Source organism: Festucalex cinctus, chromosome 1, assembly GCF_051991245.1.
Source record: "Festucalex cinctus isolate MCC-2025b chromosome 1, RoL_Fcin_1.0, whole genome shotgun sequence".
Taxonomy (NCBI): Eukaryota; Metazoa; Chordata; class Actinopteri; order Syngnathiformes; family Syngnathidae; genus Festucalex; species Festucalex cinctus.
In genome coordinates, this window is record NC_135411.1 from 18731950 (window position 1) to 18752227 (window position 20278).

Genomic DNA, 20278 nt, shown 5'->3' on the forward strand with positions numbered 1-20278 from the left:
TGTTAAGAAGGGAAAACACACGCACTGTGGCTTCATATATTTAAAGAATTTGATAGGCTATTGAGGGCAAACCTTTCGCAGAGGTGTCCGTCAGGACCAGATCTTGGTAGCCCTGTTCAACAACTCTGATGGTAAATTCGGGTTGTCCATCTTTTTCCTCGACAGAACAGACGTAACGACAACGGCGGTTGCCGTGGCGCATGCTCCAGTATATACGACAAGCCTCGTAGCCAACCGGGAAGATGGCGGTGGTGGAGTGGAAGGCTGCCATTTGCGTGGGCGTGAGTTGGCCGATGGCGTGGAGCACCAGGCTGCCAATCCGGAAGGTGTAGCCCAACTCGGGCTGCTGCACAGCTGTGGCCATCTGGCGCACTTCGTCCCTTTGGACGTAAACGCGCCGAAAGACGGCGAAGCAGCGCAGTTCGTGCTCCAGAGCGTGTCCGGCCGTGCCACGGGGTCTGTGGGCGTGGCACAGCATGGTCTTGTCCTTAAAGAAGGTGCAATGGGCTTGCAGGGCGCAGGTGAAATGGTAGACGTTGGTGCAACGCAAGCGGTGGCAGCCGCTGGTGGCGCCCGTCTGCTGGCAATAGACACAGCGCACCGTTTGGCCACGGCGCAGCGCCAACTCCACGTTGATCAGGGCGCCGGCTTGCGTCTCGTACACCTCCGTGGACCACAGGGCGCAGTTGAGGTGCACCCACGCGTCCAGGTCGAGATTAAGCAAGCGAGCGGGACCGTCGGTGATTCCATCTCCAAACTGGTGGCAGAAACAGCAGCGCCTGTGGTCCCGCAGTGAGGCGGGAGGCCGCAAGGAGGCGCCGAGTTTCTTCAGGAGCTCGTCAATCTTATCTTCATCCGGGAGTTGAGAGTTTCCTCGAGGCACCACAACTTGCACGGTCCACTTCCTCCATCGAAGACCCTTTGGTCGCTTTACCTGATGCCAAGTCTCGTGGGACCTCGGCCGGGCCTTCAGCTTCACTGTCACTTTGATGGCGTCAGACCTGGCGGTCTCACCGGCCATGGGGAAGGGGATTGGAGGGGTGGATGGGGGAGAGTGTTTGGGCTCAAGCTGGGCGAGGCAATGAACATCCATTGAAGACATGTTGTTGTTGTACTGGTGCTGCGCTTTGGAAAAGATCTCAGTCTGATCCGAGGCAGCAAGAAGAGTTAGTGATTCCTGGTGGGGATGGAAAATAAGATGAGTGCGACACACACTAAGGTTGATGATTTACCGCATCTCCTGTTCATTCAGGTCTGTGTTGTCTATGTAGGTAGTTACAAACCTTTGATTCTGAGGATGACCTGGACTGCATTGGTGAGGAGCAGTAAAGAAGGAAGCAGTTCTGACTGCAGAACACCAGCTCGTCTTTTAAACGGCCGACAGATTCCTAATGAGAGAAATTTGTCCAAACATTCAGAATTTCAGAGGTGAATGAAATCAAAGCTTGACATCTGATCCCGGGATTACACCGCATGCGTCTCCGCTCCGCTCCGGCGGCGCAGCCGATTCGTTTCCATTCTATCAGTTTGTTCAAATTACACCGGCTGCGTATGCGCTGCGGATAGACTGCGGACCAGCTGCGTTATGCCGGAGCCCGCCGCGCGGATAGACCTATTTTATATTTTTGCAGGAGAACGCATCCGTCAAATGACAAACTAGCATTCAACACATCGAGCGGGACAGGAAGACTGGCACAGTTTTAAAATAAAAAAAATCCAGTTACTTATCAGAACAAAATACAGGGAGTCCTCGAGTTAAGGCGCACTCGACCTAAGGCGTTTCAACTTTACAACAGTTACGTCCGGTCCGCCATTTTGGCCCTGTCTGCCATTATGGCTCCTCGTCCGCCATATTGCCCGCAGTGTTTTCCCCTCGTCCGTGATTTAGCCCTTAGCTAGTGCTAGCGCTTGAGCACTTGTGGGAGTATCTTTGGCTTGTTCGCCCTCTTTTTTTTTTTTCCCCCACATCGTGACTCCAAAGAAGAAAGCTATGTCTTCTATCAATGTTGGTCCTGCCAAAGGAAAAGCAATTACCATGGAAACGAATCTAGACATCATAAAAAGATCACAGAAAGGAGAGACACCAACCATAATCGGCAGAAACTTGGGCTTCAGTCGGACAGCATCTTGTTTTTTTTAACGTATTTTAGATTTTTTATTCAAATTATTTTGATGTAAATATTGACATTAATGGGGAAATTCGACTTACATCGCTAGCGTAGGAACGGAACTCAGACGTGACTCGAGGACCCTGTACTCGCCAGATGTCTCGCAATCATGTCAGAAAAACGTCATAATGCTTCACGCTTAATACACCGTTTAAACACCAGCGAACATGGACAAGGAGAGATTTATAACGAAGGTGGAAAGCCATAAAAATATATATAACACGGCACATCCTTTTTATAAGGACAACCTAAAAAAGGATGCTGCATGGAACATCATAGCAGAAGCTGCTTCTTTGCTGAGCACAGACTTTGTGCGTTTGTCGTTTTTAATGTCACATGGTCACACGTGATCACGTGTGCGAGAAACGGCGGGAAGTTGTCGGTGACGGAGCTGCCGGACCGTAGCTGGTGAGTGCTGTCCATAAAATTGATGTGTCCGGAGCACGCAGTCAAGACGAAGCAGAGCGGAGACGCAACACACACGCATACGGTGTAATCTAATCTGGGGTTAGAATTATTGAACTCAAAACACGCTAAAAGTAAATAAAAACACAACTTAAACCACCAAGTCATCTAGTACACAGAAGGATGCGTCAGAACTCCACTGCACATTCGTGCAATGTGGCAACATAAATTATAGCCAATCAAAAGACAGACAAGATTTCACACAGGAAAACAATAAATCTCCAGGTTAAAATTGAGCACACCGGGACACAGTGACAGAAATGTAGTACAAGTAGTCCTCAAGCTACAAAGAACATGATGGGTTCCAAGAGGCTGTTCGTACGCCGTATTGTTCCTAAGTCTCACTGTGGTTTTTGGGACCGCAAGTATACATCCCAGCCTGCTGCTCTTTACTGGCTGGGACATTCAAAAAAAAAAAGGGGGGGAGCATGATGATAATAGGAAGCGAGGACGTTGGCGTCTGAGCGAGCGAGAAAGACTCAGACAGTGAGGGGCAGAGGGAAAGATGAGGTGCGTGTATGGGATGGTGTTGCTCGGTGGGGTTGTGGCAGAAAGAAGAACTACAGTACAGTACCGTAATGTGCGTATTTTATGGCATGTATGGACATCAGTCAGTGTTTGTTCATATCTTCGAATGTTCATAACTACAGGACTACCTGTATATACAGTACACACTACTCTGTTTTACAATAATATTTAACCATATTTATAATTTCATATGTAGCTGTGGATGAAATAATGAAGCTTGCGCTAAAAACATACGCTAGAGGTGTACGTATCGCGGCAGTTACAGTAAATGAATGGGCACGAGCCCCACCTTTCAATATATCCCCATTTTTTCATTGTTATTCTCACCCATGTCCTCTTTCTGTAGCAATATGCATCTTCCTTGACTGACACTCCAGCTTTTATGGACTGAGTATATGATGGCGTAAAGACTGATGTCAAGGTATTAAATACAAATAAATGCTGGTCTATCACAATTTCTCAACATGTAAGAAATATTTGAGTGTCGATGGACTAAGTGTTAATTTCCAAAACTATTATTCAAGGAATTTCATAAGGAGCAAACAGCATATATACAGTATATCGCACCTTGATGTGAGAGGGGAGATCTTTGATGGATTTCTGCACTCCATTTCCCAGGACCACCACTCTACAATTGCAGCACCACTGAGGTTTACATCCAGGGCTGCCAGGAATTCTCTGGTCAGGTCCTCGAGCTAGGGCAGAGCCTAAAGCAAATAAATAAATAAATAAATGAATAAAAATGCAAATGATTCACAAAACAATGTAACCAACATTTGACTAACTGAATCAAAAATAGAGATAGATTTTTTTAAGGCCGATACCGATGCAGATTATTAGTAGTCAAGGAGACCGACAACCAATATTTGAAGCCGATATTCATTTTAATTTAAAAAAAAAAAAAAAAAAAAAAAAAAAAAAAAGAAAAAAAAAAAGGAGTGATATTGGCGGCAAACTTTTTTAAAACAAAAATGCCAACCTTGACTCTGATGTAATGTGTTGAAGCATGTTTACTGAACAATTTTTCAGACTTCAAAATGTAGAAGTATTTATTTATTTTTTATCTTAGTCAACGAACATCCTTTTCAATTTCTAACAAAAACATTCAGGGAGCTCCCAAGGTATGTCTTTAAAATTTAATTGCAAACTTAAGCAATTAAATGCCATAGCTCTCTATAGTTTTCTACAGTAATGTTTTTTTCCCCCAAAATGTAAAAGTACCTCAAATCCTAAACTTTCACATTTGTTTGTTTAAATGTCAAAAAAATAAAAAAATGTCTCAGAAGGTTCCCAGGGTCAGTAGCATCTTTTATGAAGTTAACTGAAAATTAAATAAAAAGCTCCCTGAGATTAAAATTGCTTTCATTACAAAGGGCGATACCGATATTTGTTAAAAATGTTTTAAACTGGAATTTTTTTGAGGGGGGTGGGGGGGTTGGGGGGGTGAAATAATCGCTATGTTAGTAACAACCAAATAATGTATAGCAACTTGTTATAACAGTCGGGGTTTTTAAGTGGGGTACACACAACAGGCCCAAAAATTGGGTGTCTAAAAGAATTTTATATGGACAATTATGGTGTGACTTTTCCTCCCTTATCTGCTTGGAAAACTTGTATGTGATGTGTTATCACATACACCACTTACTAAGAACCTTAAGAAAATACATGCCAATTTTTTATCGTGTGGCAACTTGCATTTAAAAATAAATAAATAAATAAAAATCAGTTAACGTGTTAAAAAATCATTATGTATGTAACCCGCTTTTGGGGAAAATCCATTCTATCATTTCCTCACCTGGGCTGTTGGGATGGAAGCGGAAATGATGCGCTTGCTGTTGCATCATTCCAATTGCCCCACCGGGTCTTATCATTTGTCCCGGCCGACCATGAAGGCCTCCATTGTCTACCTGTCCATGGAAAAGCATAGGAGGGCGAAGGTCCCCGCGTGGATAAGTGAGCATAGATATGGGCCCCCGGTCTGGGGTGCTGCTGACCTCGTAGCTGCTGGGGATCTTCACACAAAGCAGCTCTGAAATGGCTGCCACCACTCCAGTGATGTTCTGATGCAAGAAAAAAAAATAACAGGCCTTAAAAACACTCACGGGTTGTTGACATTGTATTTTAAGGAGGTGATTAGCTCTGGAAATAGCGTGACATTACAAGGGCCAGCTAAGTCTAAATCACTCAAACTCAACAAGACAAAAAGAATGTGACAACAGCATTTCACTTTCTTGTGTTGTTGCAAAGTGATGATTTTCTGTCAACCAATCAGCGGGCTGCAGTGAGATGGTGTCACCTTTTGGGTACCAAACCACTAATATTTTTCACAATGGAAACAAAAGTCAAGTGGAAGACACATTCGCTAATCAACTCACATTTTCATTCAATTAAAGGACTCTTACCTCAGCTGCAGCTGGTCTCAATGTGATAGCTACAGAAACCAGCCCTGATTTGGAATTGTTAGACATGGGGCCAAATGGGGGTCCAAAAAAGGCTCCTGAAGGCTCCGTCTTAATATCTTGCAATTTGACCTCTGTTCCTAAAGAGGACATTTTTAAAACTTACATTTTATATCAATTTAAAAAAAAAAAAACAAAAAAAAAAAAAAACACCACCACCACCACCACCAACAACAAGGCGATTATCTGTGTTACAATCTGGTTATATTTACAGGTATTTACCTTTCCCATCCGGTGCAGGAAGCATGGGGAGCACAGGGGAAATGCAGGGGGATGCAGGCTCTTGCTTCACCAATGACAAGTCTGGATAACGACTGATTTCCATGCCGACCACACTCTCAGGGGACGAGGATGGAACAAAACTGTCAGGTGTGTCCCTTTCCTTGCAAAGCTCCTGTCCTTTGTTACTGTTACATTGCAGGGAAATATACAGTCAAACCTGTGCACTTATGCATGACAACGAAGAACTGTATTGATGTATTGTGTGTGTCGGACACCTCAGTTCCTCCTGGTTGTTGTGAGGAGGGGTCGGAAGAGATGCAGGAACATCCACTGTTTTGGGTCCCTGAGCAATGGCCCGAGCTAGCAGATCTTCCTCAGTCCTAAACGGGACATGTAGCGGCTTCGGAACAAGCCCTTTGGACACTGTATATAGAAGAGCATGCAGTCATCTTGTTGAATAATAAAAATACACATCCATCTATTCTCTCCCGCTTATCCGAGGTCGGGTCACGGTTGTAAGCAACTTAAGCGGGGAAGCCCAGACGGCACTCTCCCTAGCCACTTCATCTAGCTCATCCTGGGGGTTTCTGAGGCGTTTTGCAAGCCAGCCAAGGAGAAATAATCTCTCAAGCGTGTTCTGGGTTGTCCCCAAGGCATTCTCTCAGTGAGATGGGCATGAACACCTCACCAGAACAGGGATTTTTTTTTTCTAACTCAAATTTAGAAATTACTAATTGCTAAATTTATACATGTACACTGAAAGATTTGTATGATAATGTATTTAACTGAAACGTCAACACTGTATTCAACAAACAGGTTGCAATCGGTTTCATGTTTGAACAGCATTAAAATAAAAATATTAAGGCTTAATGTTCCATTAATATAACATTCTTCTATGCTTAAAATGTGAACCCTAACCCGAAGACTTTTTGTTAAATATTTCCATAAAAAAATGATCTTTAAATATCGATTCGGCCGCATATTGAATTGATACAAGAATTGCGCGCTGTAATATCACGATATATTGCCGAAACGATTTATTTAGAATAAAAATCTGTACAAAACTTTCTAGTAGTGGGGTAACTGCGCATGCCTTGTGCAGTGTGACAACGTAATATGCCATGTTCGATTCATAATCTCAAATCTGTACAGTAAAGCTCTGTATCTCACCCATGGCTGCTGCTTTGCTGGCCAGCTCTTCTGTTGTAGCAAAACCATTGATCATTTTCTGCCGATTCACAGGCGGTGGCGTGGGAGGAAGCGATGCCGGAGGTGTTGGTGGATTACTCAGGTTACTCTGCTTTAGGAAACAGTCGAGTCAGTTCATACATTTACAGGAACAGTACAAGAGCATCATAAATGCAAGCAGATCTCATCTCACCTTGTAGGCCAGCTGGGAATAATAGTCGGACACGCCATCTAGTGAAGCACTGCCAAAAGTGCCTGACAGCAGGTTCTCTCCATTGAGCTGACCACTGCCATAGGGAGCAAAGTGGGCAAAGTTGACCCCGATCAATGGCTCCATGAGGGGCAGGAGAGAGAGCTGCTGTGGAAATATAGAACCAGGGCAGTGAATTAGACCATTTATGTAGGCAAAACAAATTGATGTAACTTTTCCTTGTGACATGGCTTCTATATTTACGGTTCAGAGCCTAAATGCTTTTGTAAGCAACTGAAGATCGCAAAATTACACAGGCATATTGCTTTTGGGTGAGATACCTATGAGGCATTTGTCAAAAGCCTGGAATTTGGCCAAAATGACACCTTCAAAACAAAACTGCAGACTTCCTGTTATGTCAAAGTGTCTCCATATTAATAATAACAACCAACAGCGAAGAGAATTGTTTACGCATACAGCTGGAACTGTAGGTAACATTTAGTTAACAATTCAACCTGTAAACATTTGTAGCTTTTAATAAAAAGGAAAAAAAAAACTTTACACACTGCTTAGCACAATCAGCTAGAGCTTAGTTCCACATTTGTGACCGGTTCTGGCTTGAGTTAGTCATCCTGATGTATTCTAATTCTACATTTAATTACTGCAATTGAAAATTTTATTTCAGAATTCTATGTCATTCAAAAAGGGTTATTTGGTGTGGCCTGGGACAAGAATCTTTATTGATATTTTATCATGGATGTCATATCTCAAATGCATTTGGCTGCATAAAGAAATAAAAATGTTTTGATGTATCAATGCAGGTTTTTTTCCCCTTCAACGTAGAGCAACACATGAAAATGTTTATAAATGTTTATAAATTTTGTATAATAGTTACAACACTCCAAATATGTGGTGTGCGTTGTGGGGTGGGGGAGATGACATTTAAATCTAACATCGTTGTAAGGCAGCCCTGTATTTGCATCTTTATTTCTCGTGTTTGAATCTGAATATTGATTTAAATTCGAACGTTGATTTTTTTTTTTTTTTTTTACATAGTCAATAGCTCAAGCTCAAAACATTAATATTATTTTGAGTTTACCGACTCAGTTAAAAGCACATTAGCTAATGGTGCACACTGTCTACTAATAAATCAATAACCGAAAAGTCTAAATTTACTTCAAATTTAAATAATTAACATTCACTGCCTTTGACAAGTATACTTGTCAATTGTATTTTTTAGAGCGGTGCTAAATGGGGGCGAATCTGAGCATGCTCCACTGTAAATATCAAACTTGGAAACAACTTTACTGATGCCCAACCACCGGTAGATGACATCATTGCCCCATTTTATAGGAAATAAACACAGTTTCAGAGTCCATGGGAGAAATGGCTGTATTTTGGCAAACCTACATTTTTCTGCTGTCAATTATAAAAGAACGGGACGGGACAAAAAGTAGGGAGTCTATTCTGTTATTTGGTAGATTCTAGGGGTGTTAAAAAAAAAAATCGATTCGGCGATATATCGCGATACTACATCGCACGATTCTCGAATCGATTCAATAAATAAAAAATCGATTTTTTTTTTTTTTTTTTTTTTTTTAAGATCTCAGAATTGTTCATTCGGTAGTCTTACCGATTCAACGTCTTATCATCATTGCCTTTTTTTGTGTGTGTGTGTGTGAATCGATTTTTAAACTTCCATTTTTAATGGAAAATATTCAACAAAACGTCTGACTTCGGGTTAGGATTCACACCTTGAGCATGGAAGAATGTTATATGAACGGAACATTAAGCCTTAATATTTTATTTTAATGCTGTTCAAACATGAAACAGATTACAACCTCTATAAGACTGAAATTTCAGATAAATAAATAATAAATTTTCATATAAATCTTACATCCTACAAGCTTACTGATTAGTATTTTCTAAATTTGAATGAAAAAAATCGCAATAATCGACTTATAAATTCGTATCGGGATTAATCGGTATCGAATCGACCTGTGAATCGTGATACGAATCGAATCGTCAGGTACTAGGCAATTCACACCCCTAGTAGATTCGGTTTATATATAATTATTGAATGTAATATCACGTGAGTATTGGAAATGTAAAAAATTTCTATAATGACTGGCAGTGAATTAGTTAAATTATTAAAATGATTTGGAAAAAGTGTGGTTCAATTATTTCTTTTAAAATAATCTTTAAACTCAAAGCACAGGCAAATTATGTCAACCAAAATGTGTAACAAGTTTAGTTCTATTTCGTCCCTCCCGACCGCCAGAAGGCGGTGCTTTAAGCACTGAATGTTCCTTTCGCGCATGCGCAGTTCGAGTAATGCATACCAAATTAGTCACCTGTGACCCCTGGGTGACCCTAGAAGGGTATAAGTTCCGGTGTCACCCAAGGTTCGTTTCCTCTTTTCTTCTCGCGTGGCGTATGCATACGACACATTTTCGAAGAGTGTAAGAATTGGGATTTGTATTTATCCTCTTGACCGCGCCGCTTGGAGCCTTGTGACCGGATCGGTCGGAGCTGCGTAGTTCGCCCTCCAAAGGCTGCGGCGACGGTGTTTTTTCTTTCCTTCGTTTGTGACCCGACGTGGTCGCGTATTCTAACCTCCCGTGGGGTAAGGTTATTGACTAATTTCCGCGTTTACTGCGGTGTTTTGAGTTTTTTTTGTGTGGCTAGCCTCGCGTTAGCGCCCTGGCTACCACGGCTCGTGGTTTACCTAATTTTTCCTCCGCTGGCTTTGGCAGCGTTAGCGCTTCTCTCCGACGGTGTTGCCGTTTGGTTGTTGCTTTTCTTTTTGTGCCTTTGCTGGTGAGAGCAGCGTCAGCGTTCCCGCTCCCAGCTTACGGCGTCGCGCTTCGCTCGATTGTTTGTCTTACTTTTTGTGCGTGTCCCGCCTGCGGTGCGCACCTGGCTTGAGCTGTGCAGGTGGCGTTCGCGCCCCTTCTCTCAGCTTGTCGCCGCTTTCGCGACTGCTGTCTGCCCCTCCCGCCCGTCGGCCGCTCCGTGTGCGTCTGCTGCGCAGGTGGCGTTCGCGCGCCTTCCCTCAGTTTACTGCTACTGTTGACAACTGGCTGTCTGCCCCCGCCCTCCGTCGGCTGCTCGGTGTGCGTCTGCTGTGCAGGTGGCGTTCGCGCCCCCTTCCCTCGGCTTATCGCTGTTTTACCGGCTTACTGTTTGCCCCGACTCACGCGTCGGCTGCTCGGTGTAGGTCTGCTGTGCAGGTGGCGCTCACGCCCCCTTCCCTCAGCTTCCCGCTCATCGCTGTTTGGGCCTCTTTGTGCTCACAATGGAGGACTCCCATTGCTGCGTGGACTGTGGTATCCTCTTTGAGGCCTCCGATGTCCTGGACGATCGCTGCCCGAGGTGTCTTGTCTCTGACCGTGCCGGGGATGGCCGGGCCTGCAGTCCTGGTGTCAGTGACCCCAGTCCACTGGGTCATCTGTCGTCCTCCCAACAGAGGCGCCGGAAACGTCTCGGTGTGTCCTCTGCTGTACATGCCCCCCCCAGGAAGAGGGCGGCGCAGCGGCGACTTGCTTCGGAGGTTGGGCACCTTCAGGCTGAGCTGGCAGAGGTGAGATCTCTTCTGCAGGACCGTCACCCTCCCGCACTTACGGGGGGGCCGGGACCACCTGCCCTGCCCATGCCGCGACCATCCACCCCGCCCATGCCAGTGCTTCCTCCTGAGGAGGACGCCATTTCCTTGGCAGCTTCGGCTTCCTTTTTTCATGACGACGACCGTGACCCGGGGTCTGTGGTTTTGGGACCAAACTCTCCAGCGTCCGCTCAGAGTTCGTCCAGTGAGGCGGGGGATGGTTCTATACGGGCTGTCCTGCGCAATGCCTTGGACCTCCTGCGTTTGGAGGTGCCTCCACAGGCTCAATCGGCGTCTGAGAGCGCCTTCTTCCGGCGCAGGCGCCCTTCCTCGGCCTTTTCTGTCCCCGCATCTGAGGACTATCTGCGGGAACTCCATGCTTGCTGGAGGGATCCTGGGGCTCTCTCCCGTCCTTCGGCTGATGGCCGTGATTTAGCATCTATGCACGGTGCTGCTAGTGTTGGCTTGGACCGGATGCCTGCTGTGGAGCCAGCTGTCGCATCCCTCATTGTGTCCCCGGAGGAGACCCTTCGGCCATCTGTGCGATGTCCTCGACCCCAATGTCGTGTGACTGACGACCTTCTCACACGGGCCTATGGCGCTGGTGCACGTGCTGCTCGCATTGGGAACTCTTTGGCTCACCTCATGCTTGCTCTCTCTACATCCCTGCAAGCGGACAGGGTGGAGGCTGCTGTGTCCTTCAGTGATGCAGCCCTCCAGGCTTTTGCCCTCATGACTAGGGAACACGGCCGACTCATGTCCTTCCTAGTGCAGGCGCGCCGCCAGGTGTGGCTAGCGCAGTCCCCCTTGTCGGAGGCCTCTAGGAGGGCCCTCCGTAGTGTTCCTGTGGAGCCGGGGGAGCTTTTTGGTTCTGCCGCTGTGGGTGCACTGGAAAGGACGGTTAAGGCTCATGAGACCAGGAAGCAGCTTTCCAGCCTCAACAGGGCCCTGCCTCCCCAACGAGGTAGGCCTGGGGCACCCTCTGCTTTTCATCGCTTTCCTCAGCCCCGACCTGCCGAGGCTTATGGCACCCGGCGACCCCCGCAGAGGCCCGCCGAGGACTTTCGCTCCTCCACCCGCTTGCCTTCAGGGCAACCACGGGCTGCAGGCCCCACCCGCCGTCCCTCTCGGGCCCCTAGGGGCCGGAGGGCCAGGGACTGAGGCCTTGGGGCCGGCCGTCGGACATTTTTCCCACCAGCAGCTCAGTTACTGGGCTGCTCGTGCCTCAGACCCATGGGTGGTCTCCATCTTGACCCACGGGTACGAGCTGCAGTTCCGACGCCGGCCTCCTGCTTCCTGTCGGGTCAGGATGACTCTCATCGCCGACCCGGCAAAAGCCTCGGCTCTGGACCAGGAGCTGTCCGCCCTCCTCGCAAAGGACGCGATCGAGGCCGTGGACCCCCTGGCACAGCCCGGGGGCTTCTACTCGACGTACTTCCTTGTCCCAAAGAAGACCGGTGGATACCGACCGATACTGGACCTGAGGGGGCTCAACAGACATCTCAAGGTATTGCCATTCCACATGCTAACCACGAACGACGTCTTGCAGTCGCTCGCCCAGGGGGAGTGGTTCACGTCTATAGACCTGAGGGACGCCTACTTCCACGTCCCCATCGCACCTCGACACCGTCGATTTCTCCGTTTTGCCTACAAAGGCCGTCACTGGCAGTTCCGTGTGCTCCCTTTCGGGCTCTCCCTCGCTCCGCGGGTCTTCACTCGGTTTGTGAAGGCTGCTCTGGCGCCCCTGCAGTCTGTGGGCATGAAGGTGCTGCCGTACCTCGACGACTGGCTCCTCTGCGCGCCGTCGCGGACTCAGGTGATCCGGGACACCTCCGATCTCCTGTCTCATGTGGCCCGGTTGGGTATCAGGGTCAACTTGCCCAAGTCCTCTCTGGTCCCCTCTCAGCGGACGGACTTCATTGGTGTGACGTTGGACACCACGGTTATGAGAGCCCACCCGTCTCCTCACCGAGTCGACGATGTTCTTCGCCTCCTCGCGCACTTTCGAGGGGGCAGGCTGTTGCCTTACGTCGCCTACTTGCGGCTTTTGGGCAAGCTGACGTCCATGACGGCTGTGGTCCCGTTGGGCCTGCTGACACTGCGCCCACTACAGAGGTGGCTGAACGGCTTCCACTTGGACGCCAAGTGGCACCGCCACCGGAGGCTCAGGGTGTCCCGTCGGTGCCTCCTCGCCCTGGCACCTTGGAGGGAGAGGGCTTTTCTATTGGGCGGCGTCCCGCTGGGTGTGGCCCCGGCCCGCCGCGAAACAGTCACCACGGATGCCAGCCTCACGGGCTGGGGTGCTGTCTGGCAGCACAGGACGGCTCAGGGAAGTTGGTCTGTGCGCGACAGGGTCGATCACATCAATGTGCTGGAGCTTCGGGCGGTGCACTTGGCACTCATGCACTTCTTGCCATACCTGAGCGGACGGCATGTTCTCATACGGTCGGACAACACCACGACCGTGTTTCACATAAACCATCAGGGCGGCGTCAGGTCCGCCCGTCTATTGGAGATCTCCCAGCACCTTCTCAGGTGGGCTGCTCCCCGCCTGGCCAGTCTACGGGCCACCTATCTGCCGGGGGTTCGGAACCAGCTCGCGGACTCTCTCTCCCGTCGGGGTCCTCCTCCGGGAGAGTGGCGCCTCCACCCAGAGGTGGTGCGCACGATTTGGAGCAGCTTCGGCACGGCGGAGGTCGATCTCTTCGCCTCCGAGGCCTCGACCCACTGCCCACTTTGGTTTTCCCTGAGCGAGGCCACCAGCCCTCTGGGTCTGGATGCACTGGCGCAGCCGTGGCCGGAGTGCCTTCTCTACGCCTTTCCGCCGCTCCCTCTGATATGGCTGACGCTTCAGAGAGTTCTTCAGGAGGGTCACACGCTCTTGCTGGTGGCCCCCTTCTGGCCGGCCCGGACGTGGTTCCCCCTGCTCCGTCAACTGTGCTCTGGCGAGCCGTGGCGTCTCCCCGACAGGGAGGACCTGTTGTCTCAACAGGGAGGTCGGGTTTGGCATCCCGACCCTCGGCGCCTTCGCTTGTGTGTTTGGCCACTGAGGGGCCCCAACCGCTGCTGACCGGCTGTACAGAGTCTGTCACGCGGACCATTCTTAATGCGAGGGCACCGTCCACTCGGCTACAGTATGCCAACAGGTGGAAGTTGTTTGTGGCGTGGTGCGGAGAACGCGGGGTGGACCCTGCTTCGTGTTCCATCCCCACCATCCTGGATTTCTTGCAGTCCCTCCTGGATAAGGGCAGGTCTCAGTCGACGCTGAAGGTGTATGTGGCAGCTATTTCTGCCCGGCATGTTGGTGCTGATGGCGGCTCCGTGGGGCGCCATGAGTTGGTGTCCTTGTTCCTCAGAGGGGCTCTGCGTCTTCGTCCCCGCCCGGCTCCTCGGGTTCCGGCGTGGGATCTGCAGTTGGTGCTGGACGGCCTGTGCAGGCCTCCCTTTGAGCCCCTGGCGGGGGCAGACCTTCTGTGGGTGTCGCGCAAGACTGCACTCTTGCTCGCCGTTGCCTCCGCCAAGCGCGTCAGCGACCTACACGCTTTATCGGTTAGCCCTGATTGCCTGCGATGGCACCCGGATGGCGCCGGCGTCACTCTGTGGCCGAACACTGCCTTCATTCCCAAGGTGTTGTCTGGCTCTCGTTCTAACCAGCCTCTACGGCTTAAACGTTATGTACCCACTCCTGCTGATGGTGGGGACAGGCCGGAGCTCTTGTGTCCGGTGAGAGCCTTGCAGTGTTACATTGACGCTACGGCGGGCATTCGTACGTCTGCCCAGCTTTTTGTTTGTTATGGTGGTCCTACCAAGGGCTCCGCTCTCTCCAAGCAGCGCTTGTCTCACTGGGTCGTGGATGCCATTCGTCATTCCTACCTGCTGTCGGGCCGCCCCCTGCCCTCAGGGGTGCGCTGTCACTCCACCAGGAGCGTTGCCACGTCTTGGGCCGCCCTGAGGGGTGTTTCCCTGGAGGATATCTGTGCTGCTGCCTCATGGGCGACGCCTTGCACCTTCTCCAGGTTTTATAGCGTGGATGTCACCTCTCCCCATCCGCTTGGCGTGATCTTGGGTCCTGCTGGGGCTTCTCAGTGAGGTTTGTGTCTGAGATCCCTCGCGACTACGCCGGTATTGGTCATTCAGTGCTTAAAGCACCGCCTTCTGGCGGTCGGGAGGGACGAAATAGAACGAAAGTTACAACTGTAACTACGGTTCTATGAGTCCCGGACGACCGCCAGGGCGTCCTGTCGCTCGGAATCCTCGTGTTCACGCGAGAAGATTCCGTAGGAAACGAACCTTGGGTGACACCGGAACTTATACCCTTCTAGGGTCACCCAGGGGTCACAGGTGACTAATTTGGTATGCATTACTCGAACTGCGCATGCGCGAAAGGAACATTCAGTGCTTAAAGCACCGCCTTCTGGCGGTCGTCCGGGACTCATAGAACCGTAGTTACAGTTGTAACTTTCGTTTTAGTTTAACAAAAACTTTTTCTTTTCATGACTTAATTTCACTCTGTGAGATGACGAATTTTGTGCTGGCATGTTGTGGTCAATGATTTTCTTTGCTGAAATGTGTTGTGTCATGCAAAAAAGGGCATAAGCTTGATAAGCTGTAGCTTCAACCCACACCTTTTCAATTGGCTTGTTCTCCTGAAAAACTGTATTGACTATTTACTGAAGCTGATTGAATAAATTAAGTAATCAAATCAAGCAAAAATAACTCACTTTCATAAGCTTCTAATACAATTTTAATTTCTGAGCTTCTGGGAAATAAAAGTAGAGATCTTAAGGAGGGTATTTTTGGAACAATCATAAAATTAAAAATTTTAAGCATCTAAACTTTTTTTTTGTATCTATATCTCATAAGCAATCATTGGAACATGATGACCCTTTAGCCAGAGTGGGTCACATTTAATTAGTTACTATTCTTCATAAGTAGCAGAGAGGCATTCGGCATCAGTTGATTAATTAGTCTTACCTGTTTTATATGGGTCATCACTGTGTCAGGGCCGGAGTGCATCAGTTGCCTCTCATCACCTTCCTTCTTCCTTTTCTTGTAACGAGAGGGAGTTTTCTCCCCTCCTTTAGGGTTTCTTTTATTCCTTCCTTTCTTCTTGTCCTGTTCACTGATGAGATGTCCTTGAAAGTCCAGCGTGCCATCAGAATAGGCCTGAGGTTGAAAAATATGTCACAGAACACAACAAACGTTCATATTCTTCAGTGGAAGCCAAATAGTTTACCTCAACATAGGTTTTCAACCACATAAGTGAGTCATTCGGAAAAAGACGTGTGACTCATAATTACCCTATGAGTCAGCACACAACTTCAAGAGGATAACCTCAGTACAATGTTTAAGAGATGTCTGTCAATTGGGCCTTTACTGGCTTTGAACAGAAGGGAGGGAAAATCATTATTTTTGGATTAATTGTATTAGTGTAGCCTGCTTTAGTTAATGTATGACTCACTATGCTAGAACCAAATGAACAAAAAGACTGACCCCACTGCTGTCCACAGAGCTTTGCCTGAGAAGGGCTTTGCAGTCAACAGGTTCCTCCTCCTCGGATCGCATGCTCTCTTCCGACTGCTGCTGGGACAATTCTGGTGGAGTCGCACTCTTGTTCTTCAGTAGGTGCTTCAGTAGCTCATTGCCAGCTTCACCCTTGTTTGGACTCTGCCCGGCAGCGAAGGGAGACGCGTTCCCTTTGCTGCCACCCTCTTCCTTCACAGAGCTCATGTCAGCACCCACGGGCCCTTCTCTTGACCCGTGACATTCGCTGCTGTCAGTCTGCTCCAGCTTGATGTTACTGAGGATCCTGTCATGCTCCCGAGCCCTCGCCGCATCCAGCAAAAGCCCGGCTTGCCCTCCAGAAAGTTGCCTTTCTAGCTCAGAGTGACCTGGAGTTGAACAACCAAGTGGGGATCTTGACAGGTCATGTTCTCCAAAGAGATGGGGGTTCCTTGTTGGCGTCGAAGAGGTGTCCGAGACACACGGGGTCAAGGGGGCAGTCAGGTCTGAGTGTGGCGTTGAAGGCGTCTTGATCGAATCTGCGTCGTCGTCTTTTTTCTTTTTGCGAGTTCTTTTCTTTTTCCCTTTCTCATCCGGTATGATGTTCGAGTACAGCTGGATTAATGATTGACCTGAGCCGGGGAAGTTGGAAGGAAGCGGTGTAGTCGAGTCACTCGCAAAAGGTGGACCTTCGCCTGGCATGGGAAGCATCATTCCCGGTCCACTGAACTGACGAGGCCTGGGCTGACCCTGTGGAAAGTTGGACGCTGGTAGGCCGAGGTTATCAGGCCCCACACCAGACCCCATTTCTGGAGGTATCATCCCGTTTCCCATCATGGGCCTCCGTTCACCTTGCATAAAGGTGCCAGTTGATGAGCACATGCCCTGCTGGTGGGGGAAACCCGGTGCGTGTTGTTGCTGTTGTTGTAGAGGAAGCCTCTGGGGCTGCATGAACTCCTGCGGTAGCTCCGAGTTAAAAAACGGCATCTGAGCGAGCGGCGCCATGTTCCCATCTGGCCCCATCATACCTTGCTGCTCCATTTCCATGCGGTGTTTCAAGGCTCTCTGCCGTTCAACTTCCTGCATAAGCTGCACCCGCTGCCTCTCCTGCTGTTCCCGGAGCCTCTCTCGCCTCTCCCGCTCCTGGAAGCCCTCACTGAATGGGTTGTTATCATCAAATTTCACACCACCCGCCTGGATGGGCTTAACAGCCCCTTGAGGAGCTGCTGCCAACTGGGACTCCACTGGCATTTGAGAGTGTTGAAGCATGTTACCCATCGGCATCTGATGGGGCTGCACTGGGTTAGCCGCATGCACCTGCGGGGGCATTATAGGTGGCATTCCAGGTCCTGCTATGGGAGCAGGAGTGCCAGGGTGCCAGCCTGGTGGGGGGTTGGGCATTCGTGGAGGGGCATTTGGTGGGCCAGAATGAATTGGCATTTGCATCACAGGGTTCACCTGAGGCTGGACCATTGGTGGCCCGCCGGGAACGTGGCCAGCAGGACCTGGCACTGAATGCATTCCAGGCATTAAGGGTGTCAGGTTGTTTTGTTGCTGTTTCACTCTGTATTCTTCAATGAGTTCGGCATGCTCCTTTTGCTGCTTGCGGATCTAAAATATAAACAATATGTTAATGACTATACATACATGTATATGTAGATGATCATTGTAGTGATACAAACATCAAAAAATGCTTTAATTGTTGAAAAATGTGTTGCAGAATGCTAGGTGGGTGTTTTACAAGATGTGTTTACAATATTTACTACTTAATTGTGGTATTTGAGGAAGTTGCGCAAAAGCTACGAATAGCTATTTTTTTGCACAAGCTATGAAAAATTTACATTAAAACCGATTTAAAATCAGTGTACATTGTTGTCTGAACTGGTATCAGCTTAACAAGATTGGATTTTTAAATTTTCTTAATTTCTAAAGTTAGGAATAACAATTTAGTTCTTCACTTCACACAAAGGTATCTTGGGAAACCTTCGTTCAAATAAAAAAATAATAATAATAAAAAGAAAAAGAAAAAAAGATTATTGAGAAAATTTGGATGGGGTATTTTTCTTCATTGCATTGCAGAGGTTTTGTATTGGGACTCAGTATCAGCATGTACTCAAAATCAAGTGACTTGGACTCAGACACAAAAAACAATCTGATTGGGACATCCCTATTAAAAAAAAAATCCTTCGAATTTGAAATGCTCTAAAATTACAACAAATTGTTCTTTGCTTGATATACAGGTGATCCTCAGTTTACGACAAAGTTCTATTCCTACAGCGGCAATTTAAACCAAATTTAAGTCTGAACACAGTCTTACCAACAGAGTAGTAGGTTTAAATGAGTAAATTTATATGAAAAATACCTCGACTGGACCCTGAGTATAAAACAATTCACGGAAAAACAGAAAGTACAGCAGTAACAGTGTCTGCTTTGCCTCGTGAGTTGTGGCCACATTTTCTTACACATATGCTGCTGCCCAAACTAGTAAATAACACAACATTCGTAACGTCAAGTTGGGAATTTTATAAACAGCAAACACCATGTATTACTTAGGTGATTCATTACAGATGGTGCAGTATATAACAAATACACATAGTAACTTATGAAAACTGTTCATTAAATTGTGGTAGTCATTTCAGTTCTATTTGGGAGGGAGTCAACCATTTAATGGTGGCGCTAGACAGGTCAAACTCTTCATACCTGCTCTAGTTGTTTCTGCACTACGCCCTGTTGCTCTGTGACATGCTTGAGCTGCTCAGCATCCTCCTCGGGGAACTCTCTCCCTGCCTTCTTCGCCGTTCTCTGCTTGGCAGACAAAGCTTTCTTTGACTTCCTGTGAGCTCCGATCTTCTCCTCCAGAAACTTCTGCTGCATTTGAAGTAGTTGCTGAGTCTCCTGCAGCCACTCCTCATACTGCGCCCTTTGAGCATTGTCTGAAAGAAGACGGGTAGTTTTTGTTAGCAAGCCTGGCGGAATAGGAGGGGGAAAATACATTTATGAGCCCAATAAATCAAATATAATCAAAGATAAAAAAAAAAAGTCAGAACTTACTAACAAATCCCGGTCCAAAATTGGGGGGATTTGGTCGTGGTGCTTGTGTCAATCTGCTTTCCTGAAAGAAAAGTAGAGATACTGTATTTGTTAGTAAAGTGTATACTTTGTGTGTAGTAGCTTATGTACACAGCTGGTAGTTTTTTTTTTTTTTTTACACCAGGGTTTTTCCTACGTACAAAATTCAGAGGCGGCCACCTCCACCAAATGGGGAACTGCACGATATACATCACCACACTTAATTAATATTCATGAGTCTAGCGAGGGGGGTCAAACTCGGCGGGCTAGTCATGCTAGACGAATGGAAACAGTCTATAAGCGAGATGTCTACTTCGCTAAATCTACTAATTCTGTCCAAGAATTATATCCCTGGTGCTGTTCAACTGACGAGAGGGCAGAAAAAGATGAGGAAAAGAGCTGACCTGATCCAGAGGTAAAGTTTTTTTTCCTCCACCTTAAAACATCATCCTACGCAATTACTGACATTCTCAAGTTTCAACAAGCTATCCTTCCTTCACCACCATATGCCCTGTCTGTCATATATCTTTGCTTTGTTTACGTCTCTCTCTCTCTGCTCTCTTCTCGTCTCTCTCTCTCTCTCTCTCTCTCTCTCTCTCTCTCTCTCTCTCTCTCTCTCTCTCTCTTCTCTCTCCTCTCTCTCTCTCTCTCTCTTCTCTCTCTCTCTCTCTCTCTCTCTCTCTCTCTCTCTCTCTCTCTCTCTCTCTCTCTCTCTCGCACAACTAACAACACTTGCTATACCTCAATTATTTCAATTATTATATCCTTCCCGCTTATTAACCCGTTTCCTTAATTCAGGCTCTACAGATAAATTTTCATACATGTCTCAGCTGCACGAAAGGCAAAATAATAAAAAAATAAAATAAAAATAAAAATAAATAAA

General features: G+C 47.7%; 1 protein-coding gene across 9 annotated transcripts in view; it reads right to left on the reverse strand.

Moving 5' to 3' along the window:
• kmt2cb (lysine (K)-specific methyltransferase 2Cb) overlaps positions 1–20278 on the reverse strand; it is a 105886-nt gene that overhangs the window by 9062 nt on the left and 76546 nt on the right. For 6 of the 9 annotated variants that reach the window (XM_077520587.1, XM_077520569.1, XM_077520579.1 and 3 more), the window contains 13 exons: positions 19378–19438; positions 19027–19259; positions 16318–17937; positions 15799–15990; positions 7224–7388; positions 7013–7142; positions 6118–6265; positions 5843–6027; positions 5564–5700; positions 4957–5221; positions 3729–3868; positions 1284–1388; positions 73–1177 (listed from right to left, as the gene is read on the reverse strand). In XM_077520587.1, the coding sequence (XP_077376713.1) occupies positions 73–1177; positions 1284–1388; positions 3729–3868; positions 4957–5221; positions 5564–5700; positions 5843–6027; positions 6118–6265; positions 7013–7142; positions 7224–7388; positions 15799–15990; positions 16318–17937; positions 19027–19259; positions 19378–19438 (4486 nt within the window). The remainder of the gene's footprint in view (positions 1–72; positions 1178–1283; positions 1389–3728; positions 3869–4956; positions 5222–5563; positions 5701–5842; positions 6028–6117; positions 6266–7012; positions 7143–7223; positions 7389–15798; positions 15991–16317; positions 17938–19026; positions 19260–19377; positions 19439–20278) is intronic. The other 3 variants (XM_077520550.1, XM_077520533.1, XM_077520524.1) reach the window with 3 other exon arrangements.